Source organism: Oreochromis aureus, linkage group 9 (genome assembly GCF_013358895.1).
Source record: "Oreochromis aureus strain Israel breed Guangdong linkage group 9, ZZ_aureus, whole genome shotgun sequence".
Lineage (NCBI taxonomy): Eukaryota > Metazoa > Chordata > Actinopteri > Cichliformes > Cichlidae > Oreochromis > Oreochromis aureus.
Window position 1 is genome coordinate 25227108 of NC_052950.1, and position 21605 is coordinate 25248712.

General features: G+C 39.7%; 3 protein-coding genes across 7 annotated transcripts in view; all 3 read left to right on the forward strand.

Moving 5' to 3' along the window:
- Positions 1-6387, forward strand: part of LOC116324428 (rho GTPase-activating protein 21-like) — a 99384-nt gene extending 92997 nt beyond the window's left edge. For all 4 annotated transcript variants that reach the window (XM_039617526.1, XM_039617524.1, XM_039617525.1 and 1 more), the window contains 2 exons: positions 2185-2216; positions 3575-6387. In XM_039617526.1, the coding sequence (XP_039473460.1) occupies positions 2185-2216; positions 3575-5272 (1730 nt within the window). In that variant the 3' untranslated portion in view covers positions 5273-6387. The remainder of the gene's footprint in view (positions 1-2184; positions 2217-3574) is intronic.
- Positions 6388-10845: 4458 nt separating this feature from the next.
- LOC116324444 (apolipoprotein D-like) lies at positions 10846-16774 on the forward strand. 2 transcript variants are annotated; one of them, XM_031745035.2, is made up of 6 exons: positions 10846-11123; positions 11415-11484; positions 13338-13453; positions 13542-13663; positions 14634-14719; positions 15681-16774. In XM_031745035.2, the coding sequence occupies exons 3-6, from the start codon at positions 13343-13345 to the stop codon at positions 15908-15910; spliced, it is 549 nt and encodes a 182-aa protein (XP_031600895.2). In that variant the 5' UTR covers positions 10846-11123; positions 11415-11484; positions 13338-13342; the 3' UTR covers positions 15911-16774. The 2 variants fall into 2 exon arrangements, with proteins under 2 accessions (XP_031600895.2, XP_031600896.2); XM_031745036.2 differs by having other exon boundaries at positions 10847-11123; positions 11415-11492.
- Positions 16775-18148: 1374 nt separating this feature from the next.
- LOC116324450 (apolipoprotein D-like) lies at positions 18149-19995 on the forward strand. The gene is made up of 4 exons (XM_031745044.2): positions 18149-18321; positions 18417-18547; positions 18749-18834; positions 19436-19995. Exons 1-4 carry the CDS (start codon positions 18211-18213, stop codon positions 19660-19662), a joined length of 555 nt encoding a protein of 184 aa, XP_031600904.2. The 5' UTR covers positions 18149-18210; the 3' UTR covers positions 19663-19995.
- The last annotated feature ends 1610 nt before the right edge of the window (positions 19996-21605 follow it).

Sequence of the window (21605 nt, forward strand, 5' to 3'; positions counted from 1 at the left end):
CTCTATAATGTCTGTGATGGACAGCTGGAACTGTAGGAAGAAGGAGGATTGTTGCCCGCAGTGTAGCTGCCTAGTCTGCAGGAACCCGCAGCTCTATTAAGAAATGCCAAAGAGAGAGAAGAAAACAAAACAAACAAACAACCAAAAAAAAAATGTTAATTAAAGAAAGCGCAATGAAAAGGGGAAGCGAAGCGGCAACACGGTACTGTCCGGTTTTCTATCAGAGTATACCTAACACAGGCCGGTGCTACTGTCTGAAAGGCTCTCCGCTGTCTCTCCTCACTGTCTCGCAAGCTTGCCAACAGGAGAGATAGCATGGTACGGTTTCTACGTCACTGGTCAGTGTGCACCTGCATATTGTGCCTCCATCTGTATTGTAAGGGGTGTATAGGGGGGCTTGGCTATGTCACACAAACACAAATTTTAGCTTGCAGAGCAGGTGAGGACTGATTATAGGTTTTCCTTGCTGACACACTCATTCTCATGTAGTGTCCTCTCTTCTCATATAGCTAGCCCCTCTGTGACCCCCCCGTCACGTTCATTTCTTTTTTCTTTATTTGGTTTCTTCCATAGATGTTTTTTGTCATCACTGTGTCACTGTGTCTGAGACCTCATATCATCTCACATTGCTTCATCGGCAAATTTGGTATCAACCTGTTTTGACAGAAATGGATCGGTATCATTGATCTCCAGTTAGAAGCTTAAACCATATTTGTTATTTTAAAACTGAAGTTTTATTTTAGGATTTTTTTTTTAAATAAGGTTGAAAGTTACAAAAACACATGGCTGGAAAAAGGGCTGTCACATCATTAGATTGTCACTGTACAAATATTTGTGCTAAAAAGCTTCATGACAACATTATTGCAATATCTGGAAATTTAGAAAAAGAATATTCAGATCATTGCAACTTTGTTTATTATGTGTTTATCTCCTTTTTGGCAAACAAATCTTAGTCAGAAGAAAGAAGCTATGACGACATGTCTCCAAAATCTCTGTATACTGTGGTTTTATCATAGACTGTATGTAAAAGATGGAAGCAACCACTGTGAGAATAACTTGAAGTTCAGTGTTAAAACATGAGCTGGGAATTTAGACTTTCACCTTAAACTTGGCATGACAAGAGAGGGTTGGATCTCACTGAGGAACTGAAAATACTGCCCATTCATAAAATAGTGACCAGTCAGTCAAAAAGAAACCAGACTCTTTATTGTCCATTTTACGCTACATGAAATCATAATTTACTGTATGAACATCAGCTGAAAACTGACTTTTTAAAGAAGCAGTCTCAGTCTGTGCTTGCTATTTGAAAAGTACAGGTAATAGAAGGCTTTTTGGTGGCTCTTGCATTTTTTATATACAGTCTATGGGTTGTAGCTAGCTAGCAGTTACTGTGTCATCAGCAGGCAATCAACAATAATCTGCAATGTTCCTAGCTGATATTCTAGCATGTCAAAATGATATGAACTGGGTTCGCCTCTTCACGGCTTTGAAAACGATAGTAAACTCAAGTGTTTCTTAACCTAAAGAAACTTTTTAAAACCTAGTTGGATGATCTGAAAAGTAGCACAAACCCCAGAGATTAAGACACGTGAGCAGTTGACACATGCAGTGACAATTACAACAGAAGCATTTGTTCATATAATTATTACAGTGCAGCCCAAGAAATTGTTGGAAAGTATCAACAGAAATCCTCATGTGTGGCCACTACCTGCTACCACAGGATCACGGTTTCATTCCTGGATAACAAATCAATCACCATCCTCGTGTTGCATGGCACATCATCTGCCCCGCTGCTGTTCACTGCAAAAGTTGCACTCAGAATCACCAAGAGGAGCTTTGATGGAAATAGCCGTCAGCATCTTCTGTGGCTTTTCTGACACCCTCTGGTCTACACTTAATTAGGAAACAATGTCATGTCACATGTCACACATACAGACGTGGACCTGAGTGTAACGCTGAGCTCATCTGTCCCCGTGTGCAGCATGGCCTGTTGTCCGCTTGTGTTTGCTCTCACCTCTCATCGGTCTCGTCTGGTGTTTTTCATCATGCTTCTTCTCATCAACATGGTTCTTTCTCCTCCTTTGTTTCCTGTCACATTCATTTCCACACGTTTTACCTCCTCTGTGTGCTCACCTGTGTTGTTAAATCATCTAAAGTGTCTCTCTTTTTCTCTTTTACCTACAGATTCACCAACTAGTGACTCAGCTAAATCAAAGGTGAGTGTCTCCAGTGTCTGATGGTGTGGGATGAGAGGAGGTAGGAAGAGAGCAGATGATATAAACTTACCGCTTAAGGCATTTTCACCTAATTTAATTTATGGCAACATCTTGTTTACTTGTTCTGATTTTCTGCCTTTGTGGTACTCACAACACTAAAAGGAGAAATTAACGAAATTAAACAGCAACATCTGCAATGTTGTCATTAAGAGACAGATGTGGTGCTGGACTTTGTTTTCTTTATGGTTCAAAGACAGCCTGTCAAAAAATAAGGAACGTTAAAAAGGGAATTTTAGTTTGAAAAAATGAACGAATGCTGTCACAGGGTGCAGGGATTTTGTACTTCAGAAAACCCACAGACCTCACTGTGAACAGTTTTCACTCATCTGTTGCTACACACTGGGCCTCATTCACAAAAATTAAAGGATCACATGGTCCCTGTCCTCCACCTGCTTCTTTCATTTTCTTCTAGTTGTGATTCAAAGGATTCCATATCTGTTATTGCAGCCCAGCTCTCTCAGTTTACCCGAGGAGGAGGTGTGCCGCTTCCGGCCTTCATTCACAAAAGTCTTCTTTTTTTGCAAGTGTTCCATTTTAGAGCAACTTCATTGCTTTCTCAGTATTTTCTGGGAAAATCTTTGTCCTAGTGATTAACAAAAAAGTATACTTCAAAAAAAAGTTCACTATGAATCTGATGGTAACTCTGTGAGTACACACTTTTTCCAAGAACATTTGTCTGGACATACAAGTGAATGAGGACCATCGTGTATTCTCAGTGCTGTGACCACCACGCATTATTTGACCCTCACATCCACAGTGAAAACTAAACAATTTCCATGGTTAGCGAGTTGGAGCCATAAAGGCTGCTGTGCATCAAGTCTTTCGTGATTTTAAAGGTTTAAAATCGCTCATAGAAGTCCTTCTCGGGGACACCCTGGATTTAAAACTTGTGGCTGAGGAACTTGGGAGTGTTCAACAGCTTGTTAGGATGTAGGAGAAAAAAAAGGCAGATGCTTTCCATCATTGCACTGCTGTTCCCGGCTCCTCCTCTTCAGCTTCTCGGCAGTCATGGCAGAGTTTAGCCGCGCTTCAGTTCATGCTGTGCTGCTGCTGCTTCTCCTGCTTCTGCTTTAAAGCCGGCATGAATCAGTACTGTGCTCCCTGTTTATGATGCTGCTAATGTCCCTCTTTCTGTCTACTTGTTTGTCTGGTGCTTCATGGGAACAGGTGGAGTATAGACTTGAGGAAGGGGGTTGGGGTTAAAAGTTTATGCGTTGTCTTTTGTGTTTCTTAGATTCAGCAGTGCTCATTTTATTCTTCTTCTGCCCTCTCTTTCTGTTCTCCTGTCCTCTGTGCAGGGTTCCTCAGGGAAGGATCAGTGCAGCAGAGACCTCCTGGTCTCCTCCATCTTTGCTGTAGCCAGCCGCAAAAGAAAGAAGTCAAGGGAGAAGCCGCAGCCTAGCAGCTCAGACGATGATCTGGATTCTGTATTCCTCAAGAAGGAAATCCTTGCCCAGAAGCCAAACCAGCAGACCGAGGCACAGGGTGAGACTCGTCCCAGCCCTAACACCAAACCCAGCACAAAGCAGCAAGCACGGACAGAAGAGAGGAAGGAGAATGGGAGGACAGTGGAGCTCACACCTAAAGCTAAGAGAGAGCACCGACACTCCTTATTCCTGAGGGAGAAGATTACCCCCAGACGCTCCTCACCTTCACCTTCCCCAAAGATTTCCAACTCTCCCAACATCAGCTACCAAACAGCTCCTCAGGGAAAATCCTCATTGTCAGACCCTCCGTCCCAGCTCGATGAAAACACCTCAGACCTTGGGACCATGAGCTCTGGAGCATCAGTGCCACGATCCAGACCAAAAAAATGGACTGCAGGAGTGTCCCCTGATCTGCCAGCAGGAGTCACTCTGGGAGCAGGTGCAGGGGCGTCCGCTGGTGCAGAGGTGAGCTCTATCACCTCTGACTACTCCACCACCTCCTCTATCACGTTCCTGACTGGAGCGGAGTCAAGCGCGCTCAGTCCAGAGCTGCAGGGTGGTGAGGAGGCAGATGATGAGCGCAGTGAGCTCATCAGCGAGGGACGACCGATGGAGACAGACAGCGAGAGCGACTTTCCAGTTTTTGCTCCAGGCGGCGGCAGCAGCCAGTCCACACCCTGCCCAACGCAAAGTCAAGAAAAGGCCGAGGCCAAAGGGGGCAGTGCTATCGAAGGGGGCACCTCACCAAAACTGGAAGCACGGCGGCTCTTCCCAACACACCGCATGATTGAGTGTGATACCCTCTCAAGAAGGTGGTCCCTGAAACAGAAAACAGACAGTGAATCATCAGTGGAAGGGGCTACTGGTAGCGGGGAGCGCAGCGAGGGCAGGGTGGAGTCTTCCAGCCGGCTGTCTCGAGTCCTGGAGGTGATGAAAAAGGGCCGATCCACAAGCAGCCTCAGCTCTTCTTCGCGCAGTGAGTCGGAGCGATCCGAACCAGCCTGGCACCTTAAGATCACAGAGAGGCTCAAGTTTAGGCTACGAACGTCCGCTGATGACATGTTTACTCAGAAGAACCGATCTCCGGATGGTCGCAGTAAGAAAAAGAACATCCGACGGAGGCACACCATGGGCGGGCAGAGAGACTTCGCAGAGCTGGCAATCATCAACGACTGGCGGGAGCAGGGTGGGGTGGACCAGGCGGCCGAACTCTCAGCTCTGGACCGCCTGAAGCCTAGATGCTCCTCTCAGGACTTATCCATTCGGGACTGGATTGCGAGGGAGCAAAGCAGAGGCTCCGAGCCAAGCGTCGAGGTTGCGCCCAAAGCGGTGCCTGAGGATGATCACGCAGAAGTGCATGAAGAAAGACCTCCCGAAAGACCTCCACCTCCACCGCCTTCGGACTCCCCTGGGGCTCAGCCTCCAGCCGGGGAGCAGCCTCCAGCCGGGGAGCACATTAACGGCAGAGGGCTGCAAAGCAAAAACAAAGGCTCCTTAGGGGACGACGCTCACCCACACAAACTCTCTGGAGCGCAAGTTGTCCGCTCACGGTTCTACCAGTATCTGTGAAACGGAAAACAAAAAACAAAACCGGGATGAATGTGTACGTGTATGAATGTGGGTATTTTAGCTGAGGTTACTGCACAATATTTTTTCTACAAAGTATACTTTATGTATCTACTGTACATACTTATTATGATTGTTACTGGAATTCGACTGAAGAGATGTCTAATGTGTGTAACTCAGACATGGAAACAAAAACAGACTTTTCTCCTGTAGGATCGAACCCAACGAGTGCAAGAATGTGACTTTAATAGGACACGATGACAAATATAAGGGTCAACTTGAGTATTACTGAAGAAAGCAGGTGCAAGAGTTTTTTTAAATAAGGAATCATGACTCAGTTCTTCCTCTTTGGAGCGGTATGAAGAATGTATTACTCTTTTTGGACTAACACGAGTTGCTTGTGACAATACTGTCTTTTTCAAAACGACATGTCTGTGTTTTTCTCGGCTGTACTTGAAGTACGTGGAAGTAACTGAGGGCTGCTTTCTGAGCTGAGTGCTGTGGGAAGTTTAGTTTTTTTCTTTGTCTGTTTCTTGTTGTTTTATTTTGTTTTTTCACAGCACACTCACAACAGCCAGATATTAGCTTGAGGAACTGGGGGATTATTATAGTTTTATGAAATAAAAGACTGAGAAAACAGTAATGAAATGCTGATACTACAGTATGTAATGCTTGGTACAGTAGTTTTGTGAAGTTATAGTCCAAAAAGTGAGTTTTTACATACAAAAAAAAGTGCCTCTTTTATTTGTTTTGTTTTTAAACTGTTTTTATGGACGGTTGGAAACATGAGGAGGGTCGTGTTTTTTCTTTTAACCTCACAGGCATTCCAGATTTTATCCTGTTTTTAGTTAAACTCACAGCAGCATCGGAGCAACATCAGATTTTTATCGCGGTAATGTTTCATTATAGTTTTATTTCAGTTTTCCACCCCCCCGGGTTTTGCAGTAAAATGGAACGGGCGCTTTAAAAAGCTGGGAGAAAACAAATTTTATATTTGAAACTGCATGAGACAATGTTTGCTGAAGAGTGAACATCTCGCCCGTGTTTACAGAAAAACATGGGTGCAACACCACCTCCTCCCCTCAACAAACACTGGAAATAAATAATCTTTATTTAGACCCTCGTCTCTTTGGCGTCATTGTTATTATTCTCAGAAAACATCTGGGAAGAATAATAGACCAGATTTATTGTAATAAATATATTTATTACAATAAATCGCATATGTTTTTATCAAAGCTGTGCTGCTCTTCAGATTTGTATGCTTGCATCACGTTGAAATATTACAACAGCCTGATTTCAATCACAACAATCATGACAGCTGTTGTAATGCAACACCAGCTTCAAAGCTCAGGAGTATACAATGATCTCTTGGCTTACTTTCCTGCTTTAAACAGATGGGGGGAAACTGACAGGGATCGTAGACAAATGTTTCTTAATTTTGATGCCTTCAGGATTTAAAATTTTGCCTCATTGCAAGAAGTTTAAATAGAAATCTGAGATGCCAGCAGTTCAAATGTGCAGTAAACAATATGAAGCAGAAATAGTTGCAGAAATAAACAAATAACTGACACAAAAAGGAGTTCGTGCTGAATATTTAACTTACTGTGCTCGTAATTTACAGCCAAAGTTTGTCGTTTTCCTGTTTAATAACAAAACTCCTAATTAGGGTGGCAAACCAGAGGCTCAGGGGCTAGAATCAGCCCACAGAAAGAAAGGCTTTGGAAAATGTGAAGGAGGGTTTTACAACTTTTCCTGTTGATAAAGACCTCATCAGTGGCCACTCATACTACACAAAAGTAATTAAGTAATAGGGTAAAGAGAAAACTTCCTGTTTTTCCACCGTTTACTATTAAAATTTCCTGTGATGTTTGACTGCTGAATATTTTGTGTTTAGGATGCCTGTGTAACAGCAGTACTGCTAGCCTCTAACTCCTAGCTGTTAAGAGCATGGCAGGAAAGACAGCAAGCTAATAAGATTTAGCTAGTCTTGTGGCTGTTTGTCAAACGGGTATGCAACTAATAAGCTAGTTAAGAGTAAGCTTTTTTAAACCAGTCCAGCACTAAGCAATAAGAAAGAGCCAAGAAAAACACATTACTTGCTGTCTTGGGACCTCCACCTAAACTCGAACAATCCATGAGAAAGTTTTTTCAGTTAGCAAATTATATGCAAATTACAACCAGGACTCCGCAGTGAAGCCGCACCCAGAAAGTGACAAGAATGAAACTGAAAGGCAGAGAAAAAAAGCAAAAAAATCCCCCAAATATCTGTAAGTTTTATTTATTTATTTAGTTATTTATTTTCCTGTCCAGTTTGGATCTTTAGCCATCAGAATTATTGTCTGAAGTCCAAGAGAGATGCCTAGTGGATTTACTTTTAACAAGTGGATCATTATGGCCTTGCCATATTGGTCCATTTGATTGATCTTTTTTATTATTATGTATTTATTTTATTTTCGGTTGTTACAGATGGGACAGACACGACTGAGGGATAGGACAGGGAGAAAGAATGAAAGAAAGACAGGGAGAGAAAGAAAAATAGATGGGAGAAGAGAGTGAGAAAGGGGGGGAGGAAAAAAATCACCTGGATCACCATCAGAATAAAAACAGAAGAGAAAACAAACAAAAAAGAGCAACATAATAAACACAACACCATCACAATAAACCAGCTAAAACAGTAGATACTAAATATTAAATGTTATTGTGCAGCACGCAAGATCGACAGCGCACAATGTGCTTTGAGGTAGCAGCCAAGAAAGGTGTAGTTTGTGTCTGTGAACACCTGTGTGTACACCTGTGTGCACAACTCTGTGGATCAGCGCGCTTGTATTGAAAAGGTTTCTCCACGTAACGATCTGCTAGAGAGTGAGGGGAGCCATAGCCCCATCGACCAGGGCATGAAGCAGGCATGGAGGAGATCCAGGCCACAGACATCCAGAGGCCCCAGAGTACGAGAACCCAAGTTGGACCATCAGAGGGTCTACCATGTGACCCTCCTGGGAAGAGTTGAGGTTGAGGAGAGCCCCAGACGAGGGTTCACCCAGGAGCCATGGAGCAGAGGCCAGAGGGGATTGCAGTGACGTGCCCGCGGGCTCTGCCAGCAGCCAGCTGTGCCAGAGAGGACCGAGCCCAGGCCCAGAGGCCTGAGTGTCCCCCACCCCCTGGAAGGGGCCCAGCCGGGCCACAGGTGCCAGGCCCCACCAAGCAGCCACCAGAAGTGAGCCGGCACATACACCAAGAACCACCAACACACCGACGTCTGAGGGCATCAGCCACCGGCAGGGAGTGTAGTGAGGGAAGATAGGCTTCCATACCTTGTAGGGCCTGAGATGTTCCCAGAAAGGTGGATTCGGAAGACCCGACCTGGGGGGTGGCTGTAGCTCAGGTGGTAGAGCAGGTCATCTACTGATCGGAAGGTTGGTGGTTCGATTCCTGGCTTCCCCTAGTCTGCATGCCAAATATCCTTGGGCAAGATACTAACCCCAAATTGCTCTCCGATGCATCCATCGGAGTATGAATGTGTGTGAATGTCAGTTAGAAAGCACCTAGGAAAAATGTGCTTGTGCGAATGGGTGTGAATGGGTGAATGCACAAGTTGTATAAAGCGCTTTGAGTGCTCAGAAGAGTAGAAAAGCGCTATATAAGAACCAGTCCATACCTGACATATAGACACAGATGTACAGGCACACACAGACAAAAACGTGCATTCCCACCCCCATATACACATAAACAAATACTCGGCACTCACCCGACGTGGAGATAGACACTGTACACTAAATCACACTCCCCAAACATACTTTATACCCTAGGTCCAGGTACCCTCGCCCCCAGAGGGGCAAACCGAACCTAGACCCAGGAGATGTAACCCTTTTCCCTGGGGTGGAGGCAAGCAGACCGCCCCCGTATCTGAAGTGGCAGGGAGGCCCCGCATCCCAGACCCCAATCGGACTGCCAACACCTCTTCCTAGCCCCCCCACCCTGACGGTTAACAGAGAACGGGGGTGAGTGAAGACCCCAAACCTCCCTCCGCCCGCATATGTAGTATTGCTGTGTGCTGTTCTAAAGTGCATTTAAAACATGGGAGGGCATGGTGCTTCCTGCCAGAGAGCAGTATGGCGCCTCCCGAAAACTCTCAGTGTCTACATGCACATAAAATAAAGGGTTGGGCACCGGCGCCAGAGGTGGGTTTGAATACACAGACCATCCTCTGGATGCTGTATAACGTGCACACCCCCAAAGCCCTATGTATGTGTAATGAGAGTATGAGTAATGTGGATGTCTAGGTTGCAGAAAAAGTTTTAAAAAGAAGATAAAAAAATTATTTTAAACAAAGGCTTGTGTAAACAAACTTTATCAAGAAACAACATGTTTTCTCCAATGTTTCCTTTTCCTTTTTCAGTTTTTATTTATTTAATACCAAAATCAGTGGTCGCTGTTCTGGCTCAATGTGAGCTACCGGGACTTTTCCCTGTACTTTTATAAATTAATTCTTAATATTTAATGTCAGAGAGTCATGCTGACAGATTGCTTTCATTTTCTACAGTAACGTTTCTTAAAAATGCAGAAAACCTGAGACGTACTGCTAAAATTCAGTTAAATAATTAGCCACAGGAATTATTATCATATTAAAGGTTGTATCTTTTAAAAATAGGAATGGATAGTTTTATATTTTTATTCTTGAATCTTTTATATGACTTAATCCTGCAGAATAAAACAGAATGAAGTTGTAGGATAAGATGCACAGTAAACCAAAAGGATCTGTTGAATATTAATTCCTTTGATTTTTCTATCTTTTTTTTCTTCTGAAAAGAACTACTTTCCTTTTCTGACCTTTTTGTTTTCTCTCTCATTATTAGTTGAGACGAACTAATAGGAACGTGAAACTGTGGAGCACGAAGTTCAACAAGTAAAACAGAAGAGCTAAATGAATGAATGAAAATGCAAAGGATACTACTTAGCTTTCTGATTTTGTAATGATCAGAGCTGCGAGTAAAGGTTTGAATGGGTGCTATTATCCTGTCATACTTGGCTAGTTAAAAATTTATACTTATGTGACTGAACAAAAACAGCATAAAGACGGGTTTAGAGGATTAAACTGCTCCTGAAGAATTTCTTTTTTATTTTACTCATTTTTACTAGAGTCAGATGGACTTTGTTTTCTCAAGATGTTTTTTTTTTCTTTCTTCTTTTTTAAAAACTAGAATTAGAAGGCTGGAGTTTAGGACGCAGATAAAAATGACACAAATCTCGCTCGTTTCTTGATATTTGTTGTAAATAAATAAATAAATCATCGCCTATTAAATGTCGTTTCCAATTACAGTACGGCAGTACCCACGGTATCCATGGCAACTCTATACTTCCTGTTTCTCAGTGACATAATTGGGTGTTGGCTGATGAGCCTCAGACTTTCGTAATCAGCATACATAAGCGTGTTGAACAATTCAAAATAAATAAAAGTAAACTCCATTGAGGGGAAGAAGCGAATAAGAGCTCTGTGGTGAGCTGACAACATCAACCCTGTGGGGTCTGAATGGATCATTTAACTGACATAACAAGACAATTCGCTTATTTTGCTTTATTAATATTTTTTTTTTATTTTTGCAAAAACAAACAAACAAACAAAAAAACCGAAGCCATCTTTGCGTCAAATCATCAAAGAACGTAATAACCATGAACCACTATGCACAATTCTCGCGGTCTTTCCACATGAAAACGCACAAGTTTGCCTTTCTGCCGAGAAAGTAAAAGCTCTGCTTCTCCTGACGTAACGTCAAGGCGAGAACGTGTTGTTTCCGCAGAGCTGAGACATTCACTTTATGCAAGCCTCCACCTGACCGGACACCCGTGCACAGCTCAGGTAAGAAATTGTTATTTACTTTAATAAACGAAACGAAAAGAGCACCTATCTGAAAGTGGAAGATGGCATGCGTTTATTAAGTGTTTTTTTTTTTTTAAATTATTATTTATTCAATTTTTAGATAACAAAACAAAACAGTATTTTCTACGGTTTGATCTTCTTTTTTCTGTTTGGTTTAACCTTCCGTTGTCTTAGATGAGAGTTTACTGTGAAATCGTAGATTTTTCTTTAATAATATTCTGAAATCCCGTCTTTGGATACATTTCAAATATTTGTATTCTTGTTACATAGCACTGAGAAGAAGCAGCACCTGAGTCCCACAGGAATTTGTTACGTGACACCAGAAGAACAGGTGTAACAGGTGAACAGGTGCGACAAACAACTTGTTTGCTTTCCGAAACAAAAACACCGAGCAGCAGAGATCCAGAACGTTCGCAAGTAAAATAAAAATAAAACAATCCAAACAATTACAAAAAAAACGCAAGTATTGTGTAAATACATGGTGTCTTCCCCCCCCCCCCGTACCATTGAAAGTTAAATTATTTTTGCAAAACACTTATGTTTAAAACATTTACTTAACTTTGAAAGCTTTTAAACTACTAAAAACAGCCATGCTGTTTTGTGTTAAAACAATACCCTGAACCTCACATGGGCTGGACTCTCACTAATATTACTTTTTATTTTTAAACCACCTTAAGTCAAGGTAACATTCAATCTGCCCTGACTCTTACATGACACATCCCTGCTTATTTTAAGCAAACCCAGTTCTTGTAAAAATCAAGCACACATACTAGTAGAATACTGCCTCTTTGTGGTTGAACCTTTCATTACACTTGAGAGATTATTAGGTTCTCTGGCCTAGACTGAGTGGAGCGAAGCCGCCACTCCTCCACGTTGGAAAGAAGTCAGCTCAGGTGGATATTGAGAAGTTCAATATGTAGCCCACTAAGTTGTGTTAATTAAATTAGTTTTGGGGGGGAAATAAATAAATAAATATACCTCAGTCATACACTATGAATTTTTTTGAACCCTTTTGTGGTGATCTTCATGATGGTATAATTTATAGCCCACAGCACTTTTAAACAGGCAAGCATTTTTACATTCCAGATCTAAAAACAAACAAAAACACAGTTTCAAAATACATGAAAGCTGAAAGGTGTGCTGTGTTGTGTTAACTAATTATTGCGGAAAGTAAAATCACAGTGATTTAGTGATCGACAACATGGATTCAGAATTTTCAAACTGATTCATCCAAAATCACAAAAACACTGTACTTGCCTGCATAAGCTCCCTTTGTAGGATAAAATTATTGGTAGTAAATGCCAGCCATTTAAGCCAAAACCAATTACCAATAAGAATAATTATCATAAGAAGATGCTTTAAAATATGTTAGCTAGTGCAGCTGTTTACATCATGAGAGTTTTCAATAATAGGTGTAGATTGTACCGCCTGTTAGCTAGCTGTGTACACAAAGGTTTTATAATCTAGGGTCAATAGTTTTGGTCAAGTGTTCACTTACCGTTGAGTAATAGCCTAAGAGTGCTTCACTTATATCTCTTCTTCTGTTGCTTTATATCTTATAAACCTGGGGCACGGCTGTTTGCTGCCTGTATCAGTGTTATTCAATCAGTACTCATGTGAACATACAGTGCTGTGAAAAAGTATCTGGCCCCTTCCTGATTTCTTAACTTTGCACATTTGTCACACTTAAATGTTTCACAGCAAACAAAGTTCATTATTATTTAAAGATAACTTGATTAGATACAAAATGCAGTTTTTAAATGGTGATTTGATGCATTATCCAGACAATCAAGAAATTACTTGAATAGAATCAGCTAAAAGATCTCGAAAAGCAACACATCATGGCTCGATCTAGAGCAACCCAACGGAAGACGAGAAACAAAGTCATTGACATGCCATCATCAGTCTGTAAAGGGTTACAAAGCCACATTGAGACCATTATCCACAAATGAGGAAAACTTGGAACACTGGTGAATCTTCCCAGGTTAAATTAGTCCAAGATCAATGACTCACCCAGGAGCTCACAAAAGAACCCAGAACAACATTTAAAGAACTCCAGGCCTCACTTGCCTCAGATAAGGTCAATGTTGCTGATACAGTTACAAAAAAAAGTCTGGACAAAAATAGCTTCCATGAGAGACTAAACAAAAAATAACACAACTCTTGTGTAACATACCTTATCATATCCTAAAGGAACCATGTCTGCTGTCTACCTTCTCCTCCTGCTGGTCCCCACAATCTCGGCTCAGACTTTTCGCTTTGGTGCCTGCCCTACTCCGAAGGTGCAGTCTAACTTCAGCCTTCAGCTGGTGAGCACAAACAGTATTCTGTATACATACATACAAAGTAAGCAAAGCAAAGAGCTGTACAGAAATGATGGCTCATCTTTATTTACAGTACCTGGATAAGTGGTATGAGATTGAGAAGCTGCCCGCTTCTTTTGCCAGAGGACAGTGCATTGAAGCGAATTATTCCGTAAGGAAAGATGGGACCATCCGAGTGTTGAACTCTCAGGTTGTGTAAGTAGTAAGCAACTTGTGGTTTGCTAAAGGAAAACACCACTTTAATTATAACAGGTGATAACCTGGCAATTGATTTTCATTATGTTTTTGCACGGATGACTAAATTTCTCTCGTAGATCCCATTAATCTTACAATACATTAGAGTCCTCACAAGTATCATATTTTGCATTATAAATATAATAGAATAGCCCTTCCTTTATTGTCATTGTACATGTACTACAAACTTATGGAATATGAATGTATCAAGTATTAAACTTGTTTGAATTCATTATATATATATATATATATATATATATATATATATATATATATATATATATACATATATATATATGTATATGTATGTATATATGTATATATGTATATATATATATATATATATATATATATATATATATATATATATATATATATATATATATATATATATATATATATATATATATATATATATATACACACACCCAACACACACACACATATATATAATATACTGCAGCTGTGTATTTTATATATATACTGTATATATAAAAAAAAAAAAAAAAAACACTGTATCAATCGCTGTATCAATCTGTACATCACTGAAAAACAAACAAAGAAAAAAAAACCAAACAAACCTCAATATTGGCAACAATGACGGGTATTTTTTTAAAAAAAATTTCCCTGCAGGCTGCAGTTCAGGGTGTGGATTTAACGTGTACACTAATCACTTTTCTTCTCATGTATTGTACGAGGAGAATGAAACCTGAGTGACATGATTAACATCGTGACCCTGAACTGTTGACTGAAGGCTCGGTGGTGGCACACCTCATGTGGCGTTTGCTGTAATGACACAGGGTGCTTGCTTGTGCTGAATGTTGTTGACAGAAGTTTGCACAAAGGAAAGAGATTTTGTCTAATTTGGTGTAATTGATTGTGGTAACAAGTAATTTGCTTGATGAACTCATGCAGTATCTGTGTGTCTCAGGGGTGGTAAAAGGGAGTTTTTAGAAGGGACAGCTGTGGTTCCAGACCCACAAGAACCAGCTAAGCTTGCAGTCGCCTTCTCATATTGTAAGTATTTTCTTATCATCCCATTTAAATCATAAAGTACTCTATCATCATTAAAGGCCAAAAAAAGTACATAACTGATGGCATTTCTATTGGACTGCATTAAAAATGACCATAAAATCATTCTCTGTAGTGTTGGTAGAGATAGATTGTGGTTCCTTAGTGTAGTAGTTTAAATATTCACCTTGCAAGCAAAAGATTTGTGGTTTAATTCTAGGAGGGTTTGGGGGTGTGTCAGGATGAACAACTGGTGTAAAAACCTGCCAAATCAGACATGTGGAACCAGCTGCTGTGGCAGCCCTTTGTGAATAAGGGAACAGCTGGAAGTAGTTTCAGTGCCAGTGACCTCTCAGAAACAATTTGGTGCCACTTATTTATGGCTTTGAGAATGCCAGCAACCAAGAGATGGCAAAAACTGAATATTAAAGATGGAAGGAGTAATCAAATATAGTGGTATACCATTTCACAACCTGAAGTTTGGCTGGCAAATTCATGTTTAAAAAACAAAAACAAAAAAAAAACTAACAAATTCATTCACCTTTTGGATCGGATGATAGTGCAGAGCTGCAATTTGCAGCCAAGGTGCTAAGTGCCATCCATAACACTTCACACTAGGACACACACCACTTTAGTGCAAGCTGGAGATCATTAGTCAGCAAGTCAGCAGGATAACAAATTCAAATCGGAGACATGATCCTGAGATGACCAAAGGTGTCACTGTATGCTCTGTTTGACATCTAAATGCAGCAAAGGGGCAATGTGGACCAAGATCTCACTGCAGCTGTATGGATCATTAAACCTCATATATAGTGGCTTTGTCATTTTACTTTTTATGGCTTTGTATTTGGAATAATGTATATCATGTTGCATCAATTCTGCTTTTAAATCATTTGCAAACTCACCCATATAAAAGTTTGTTATTGTCTTTATTTTGTCTTTCTGTGGCTGTGCTTTCTGTTACCAGTTACACCCTATAGCCCATACTGGGTGCTGGAGACAAACTACACCAACTACACCATTGTGTACTCCTGCACAGACATTCTGCGCATATTCCATGTTTACTACGCCTGGATTCTCGCACGGTCACCCTCCCTGCCTCCAGAGACGGTGCATTATGCCAAACAGTTGCTAACTGATAAAGGAATCAATATTTCCAAGATGACTCCCACATATCAGAACTGTGGAAATATTTAGGAACCGACAGAGAGGTTCATTCATTAAAGAGTTTTTCTGTTTATAGAACTAATTATTTATCATACCAGCCATGAAATCACAAAATGTTTGTTACATTGTTGTTTCCTTTTATTTAATTGATTTCTTTTTTCATTGTTGTTTTCATCATTTTATATTTTTCATTTGATTACAAAGTGAATTGATTAAAGTAATATTTTGAGATAAAGTTCATTTGAGAATTCAAAAATTTATATAGTACATATTCTTAAAAAGAATAAAATACTACATCAGTAAAAAGTGATTGTTTTGCATACTAATTAGTCAGTGAAAATAGCAACATTGTTTTATCTAAAGTGCATCTTTTATTATTTGCAACAATGAGCAAATCAAGCTGTTCTTGGTGATGGACCAAAAAAGAAACTGTGGAACTGTTCTACTTAAATTAGAGCTACTTTTTTCATTTGAACTGGAAATAATCCATTGAACATACAGTCGTGACTCACAGCGATGTAATAAATCTTTCTCTGTGCAACTTTAAATACTGATGAAATTAATCAGAATTCACTGATGAGTGGGTGACAACATCAACACTGTGCAGTGAAAAAGAAGGTGAAAAACCAAGTGTACTCCTACGGTGACTTACTGTACTCTTACAGGGTCTTCTCAGGGGTGGCAAATTCACTCCAAAGCCAGACTGTGCATTGCTCAGAGAAACTGCAAAAAACCCAAGAGCTACAATTCAAATTCTACGGGCCGCTTGTTGTCGCGTCGTTAGCGTCCACACCCTCATTCTGTACTGTGTGTTTTGTCTGCCAGCCTGTCTGTTTAGTTTATGGTATTTTCAGTTTAGTTATGGTATTCAGCAATAAAGCTGCTTCTAGTCTACTTTTCGTCTCTGAACGTCTGCTCTTTGGGTCCTATCTTGCCTGCACACAGCCCTCACATGACAGTTAGCATGTTAAATGTTAATGTTCATGAAAGAAAAAAAAAGACTGAACTAATAGGACTTTTTGGGAACGGGTGCCAGGAGAAAGCCTCTTTTCTTTAAAAACAACATGGAAGCATGGCTTAGGTTTGCAAAGTTGGTTCTGAACAAAGCCCAAGACTCCTGAACAATGTCGTTTGGACACATGAGACCGCAATGAAGATGTTTGGTCCTAAACCCACAGCTCCACATTTGGAGAAAACCAAACACAACATATCAGCACCAACACCTTATACAAACTGCAAAGCAAACTGGTGATGGAGGGATGATGATTTGAGCGGGCTCAAACTCTGCACAAGCAACTGATAAAATCAAATGGAAAATAATTACTCAAGGTATTGCTGCCAAAGGTGGTTCTACAAGTGACTGAATCGCAAGATGAAGTTTTCACATGACTCAGTGACTCATGGGCCACGTGTAGGCATGTTTCATGGCTGTACTGACTCATTGTTTATCTTAGACATTGTCTTCAAAATGCTGGCATGTGATCCGTGATGAAATGTACAGTAAGTGATGTAATGTGAATTCTATCTTGTATTTTTCCATAGACTGTTTATGAAAAGTTTGTCCAAAGAGCTCACTCACTTAGCTCGTACTTCTATGAGATATCTGCACACAACTCAGATAAGAAGGCCTTCATTGCTTTAACCAAAGGGAAGTGCACTAAAACTACACCATAAAGAATGTTTATTTGGCTTTTTTAATGATTAATTTTTCTGAAGTGTTAATTAGTTTTTTCTTTTGTCCTAAATAGGAATTTACCAATGTTTTTACAGCTTTTTCTTTCCTTCTAACCTGAAATTCCAATTTAAATATTTTGAGCTTTGTTATTTACATAATGCTGAACATAAGGAGAGACCTTCCTGAAAGCTTTCGTGTGAAACCAGAAGAACAGGTGTAGCATTGTGTGATTTTCTGCAAAGATAGAAAGCCCACACACAGAGATGAAGAGATTCCTAAAATTTCACATTACCTTCAAGTCATTACTTTAACAATTACAGGCATAAAAACATTATTCAGTAATACACGTCATAAAAAAAGTCTGAGAATAATGTGGGTTGTTTTGTAACCCTTGCAACCCTTGTTGCTTGTGTATAGTGTATCATTTCTCTTAAAAAAGGTGATCAACCTTATTTCATGTCGGAATCGAGGATGTTGTGTGTTGTCTGAAAACTTGGTGAGTGACATATTTTTGTTTGATTGGTGTGCCATAAGGGTTGCCCAATCAGTACTGACGTGCACATAAGCCCCACCTTGTTAATAAGACAATGGACACAAACGATGAGCTTTAGGCACACTTGTGTCAAGTAATCTTCCCCGATCTCCTGAAGGAACCATGTCTCCTGTCTACCTTCTCCTCCTGCTGATCCCTGTGATCTCGGCTCAGACTTTTCACTGGGGTCCCTGTTCTACTCCAGAGTTGCAGTCCAACTTCACCCTTGAACCGGTGAGCACAAATAGAATAATGTTTTTGGTTTACTGTCTATGTATACTCAGTATATAAAGAGTTTGATAGAACTAATGGCTTGCCTTTGTTTACAGTACCTGGGAGAGTGGTACGAGATTGCAAAGCTGCCTGCTTACTTTGCAATAGGAGAGTGCGTCCAGGCAAACTATTCTATGAGAGAAGATGGGACTGTGCGAGTACTGAACTCTCAGGTGTTAAACGTACTGTAAGTGATGAAGGATTGGACCATATGCTGATTCAGCAGGGCAAAATGTATCGTTAACTTCACATATTCTGTCTGTCTGCTGGTGTGACAGATTAGATAAGGAGACTCGTACCACTGTGTTGTCTGTGTGGTAGATTTAAAATTCTGGGAAATAATTAGTCTTTTAATATATAATGTTGTGCACATGTTTGTGTGTCTCAGGAATGGCAGTAGGTGGGTTGTAGAGGGGACAGCCAAAGTTATGGAACCAAAAGAACCAGCCAAGCTTGGAGTCCAGTTCACATCTTGTAAGTACCCATCTTATCAACTTTTTTCTCTTTATCTGTTTTTGCTTCTTTTCTTTTTTTGGCTCGCCTTTTATTCTCATAAGGATGATTAGGCTCTTAAAAGTTGTATGGCATGTCTGTATTGGCTTAATTTTTCATTTGGAAATTGTTGCTTGGTCTCGGCTATAACAAGCTTACTTTCGCACTTTTTAGGACAAGGTGTTGAATAAATAATCTAACATTGCTCGTATGTTAGCATGCTAACAGTAGTATTTACATTAAAAAACCGTGACACCAAACATGTGATCACTATTCTTACTGTAGCCTGTTTAAAAAAAAAAATTCAAATGAATGCCCAAATCATCATCATGTAGATTATACTGCCATTTATATAAGTAAAAATCTGACATGAAGTCTTTCTGAAAATGTTGTTATGAAATCAAAGTATTATGGTCTACGCTGACCAAAAGCTTTGCCCCAAGAGAGGAGCAAATATGCCTACATAAAAATGTACAATATGTATTGAAGACATCTCTCTCTTTACAGCCTGTCAACTTAAAATGGAAAATTGTATTGTTTTGTTCATTTTTGTCTGAGTATCTTTGATTTTTTTGGTTTCCAGTTCTTCCCTACTCTCCATACTGGGTTGTGTCGACTGACTACACCACCTATTCTGTAGTGTACTCCTGCACAGACATCTTTGAGAGATTCCATTTCAGCTATGCCTGGATTTTATCACGGTCACCCACCTTGCCTACAGTAATTGTGGATTATGCTAAAAAGCTGCTGATTGAAGAAGGAATCGACATTTCCAAGATGACCCACACAGATCAGAACTGTATAGTGTAACTGAGGTCTAATACAGATGTTCATTAGAGTTTTCCTTCCTGAATATTTTATATAAACTACTTGGTTTACCTGTATTACTCTGTGGCCTTTTAATCCAGATAATTTTTTCACAATTTTAGTACATTTTTCACTTAAATGATAAGTTAACATCTAAAATATTCATTTGGTACTTTAAAAATGGGAACCTATATCAGCACGTTAATGTATTCATTTAAGATATTATTTGATTAACAGAACAATGTTTATTTATTTACAATAATCAGTGAAACAAGCTATTTTGGGGAATTAAAAAACTATAAAGCTTCTGTATAAATTAAAGTTACATCCATTATACAATTGTGTCATCTCTTTTCATTCTTCTGCTGAACCTTTATATAACTGATCGTTGTAATTGGTTGCTAGGGGTTCACTGACCGGTCTCTAGGCAGACAAAGAAAAAAAAACAACAAACTAAGAAAAAGCAAGTGCAAAAACAAAAGCCTGACAAATACTATCTGATTATTTGGAGGTGAAAAGCCAACAAGGTTAGAAGGTATTTAATGTGGCAGATGACAGAAGTGTTAGACAAACTTATAGTCACTAATATTCAGAATCCTCATTTGTTCCAAAGTTTGCGAATTTAAAATAATCAGTTAAAATGTAGGTTTCCACTGAATGTCTCTGGTTCATAGAAGAAGAAAAATGTATGCTTGTTAGATAAGGAATGTATTTGTTTCATGTTGTTATGCATGCACACACCTCTGTGTTTGTACTGCTGATGAGTTTATCTTCTGATCATGTGACGAGAGTTAGCGGTGGGAGACTTTGTACATGGTCTGTAGGCTGCTCACCCAATCAGAAAATGGACATAGTAGAACCTTATCTGGAGCCAGTCAACAGCATCCTCATGTTTTGTCGAGATATTTATATGAATATAATCAAACCAGATAATGATTAAGAAGCAGAAACACATGGGTTCTGGATAAATTAAATATTTTATTGCTTGTCATAGTTACAGTGTTTTCATAATTTGGGCACGTTAGCTGCTATGTAACAGGAGCTCATACACTCAGTGTCTACCAGCGTCAGACCACCATATGACATCGGTGATTAGTTTAGGCAAGAAAACTTTAATAGCTTCAATCAAAGGGAAATACACCAAACTGCAATCGTAAAAGTTTGATGTTATTTATTTAAATATGTTATAAATGCATACAAGTATTTTCTGAATATCAATAGGTGTTTCATGTAATTGAATGATTCCCAATTAAGATGTTTTTTAGTTGTTTTTTTTTAAAATTGTTACACAGTATAGAATAGTGATTGTGAAACCATAAGATCTGATGTGGCAACATGTGGTATGAGAAAAATCCAAAAGGAAACACAGACCTGAACAAAGGAAAGATTTCTGACATTTTTCCTGGTATCTAATTTCACAAAAACAAGACTCACAAAACTACCATGTGTCATAACTATTACATCTTAACAGGGAACAAGTGAAGCAAAAATGTTGCAAATCAACTTCATAACTTTGTAATATAACTTCTGTAATCTCCAGAAGGGACTACGTCAACTGTCTCGCTTCTCCTGGTCCCTGTGATCTCAGAAGCATTAATGGAGTCCCTTTCCTACTACTTCACAGTTGAATTAATAGTACTCTATTTGTGTTTCTCAGGAGTGATGATAAGTGGTCTATAAAAGGTATAGCCAAAGTTCTGGATCCCAGCAAAACTTGGAGTCAACTTCTTACCTTGTATGTAGTTTTCTTATCACCCCTCTTTACAGCAGTAAATATACTGCTTTTGGCACCTTTTTATTTCTTCTTGCTAATTGTCCTTTTTTTGGTCATTATTACTCTTTTTGTTTTTCTTCTTCGTTTCATAAGGATAATTAGGCTCTTAAGATCATTACAAACTGATGAAAAATGACAACAACAAAACAACTAAAACAATATTTTGCCTCAC

What these genes read in the sequence shown, in the direction of transcription:
- LOC116324444 (XM_031745035.2), top strand. Translation starts at nt 13,343, where the DNA reads ATGTCTGCTGTCTACCTTCTCCTCCTGCTGGTCCCCACAATCTCGGCT. An exon ending in CTAACTTCAGCCTTCAGCTG is followed by an intron (nt 13,454 to 13,541) that starts GTGAGCACAAAC and finishes CTTTATTTACAG; the next exon opens with TACCTGGATAAGTGGTATGA. An exon ending in TGCAGTCGCCTTCTCATATT is followed by an intron (nt 14,720 to 15,680) that starts GTAAGTATTTTC and finishes TTCTGTTACCAG; the next exon opens with TTACACCCTATAGCCCATAC.
- LOC116324450 (XM_031745044.2), top strand. Translation starts at nt 18,211, where the DNA reads ATGTCTCCTGTCTACCTTCTCCTCCTGCTGATCCCTGTGATCTCGGCT. An exon ending in CCAACTTCACCCTTGAACCG is followed by an intron (nt 18,322 to 18,416) that starts GTGAGCACAAAT and finishes CTTTGTTTACAG; the next exon opens with TACCTGGGAGAGTGGTACGA. An exon ending in TCTCAGGTGTTAAACGTACT is followed by an intron (nt 18,548 to 18,748) that starts GTAAGTGATGAA and finishes TGTGTGTCTCAG; the next exon opens with GAATGGCAGTAGGTGGGTTG.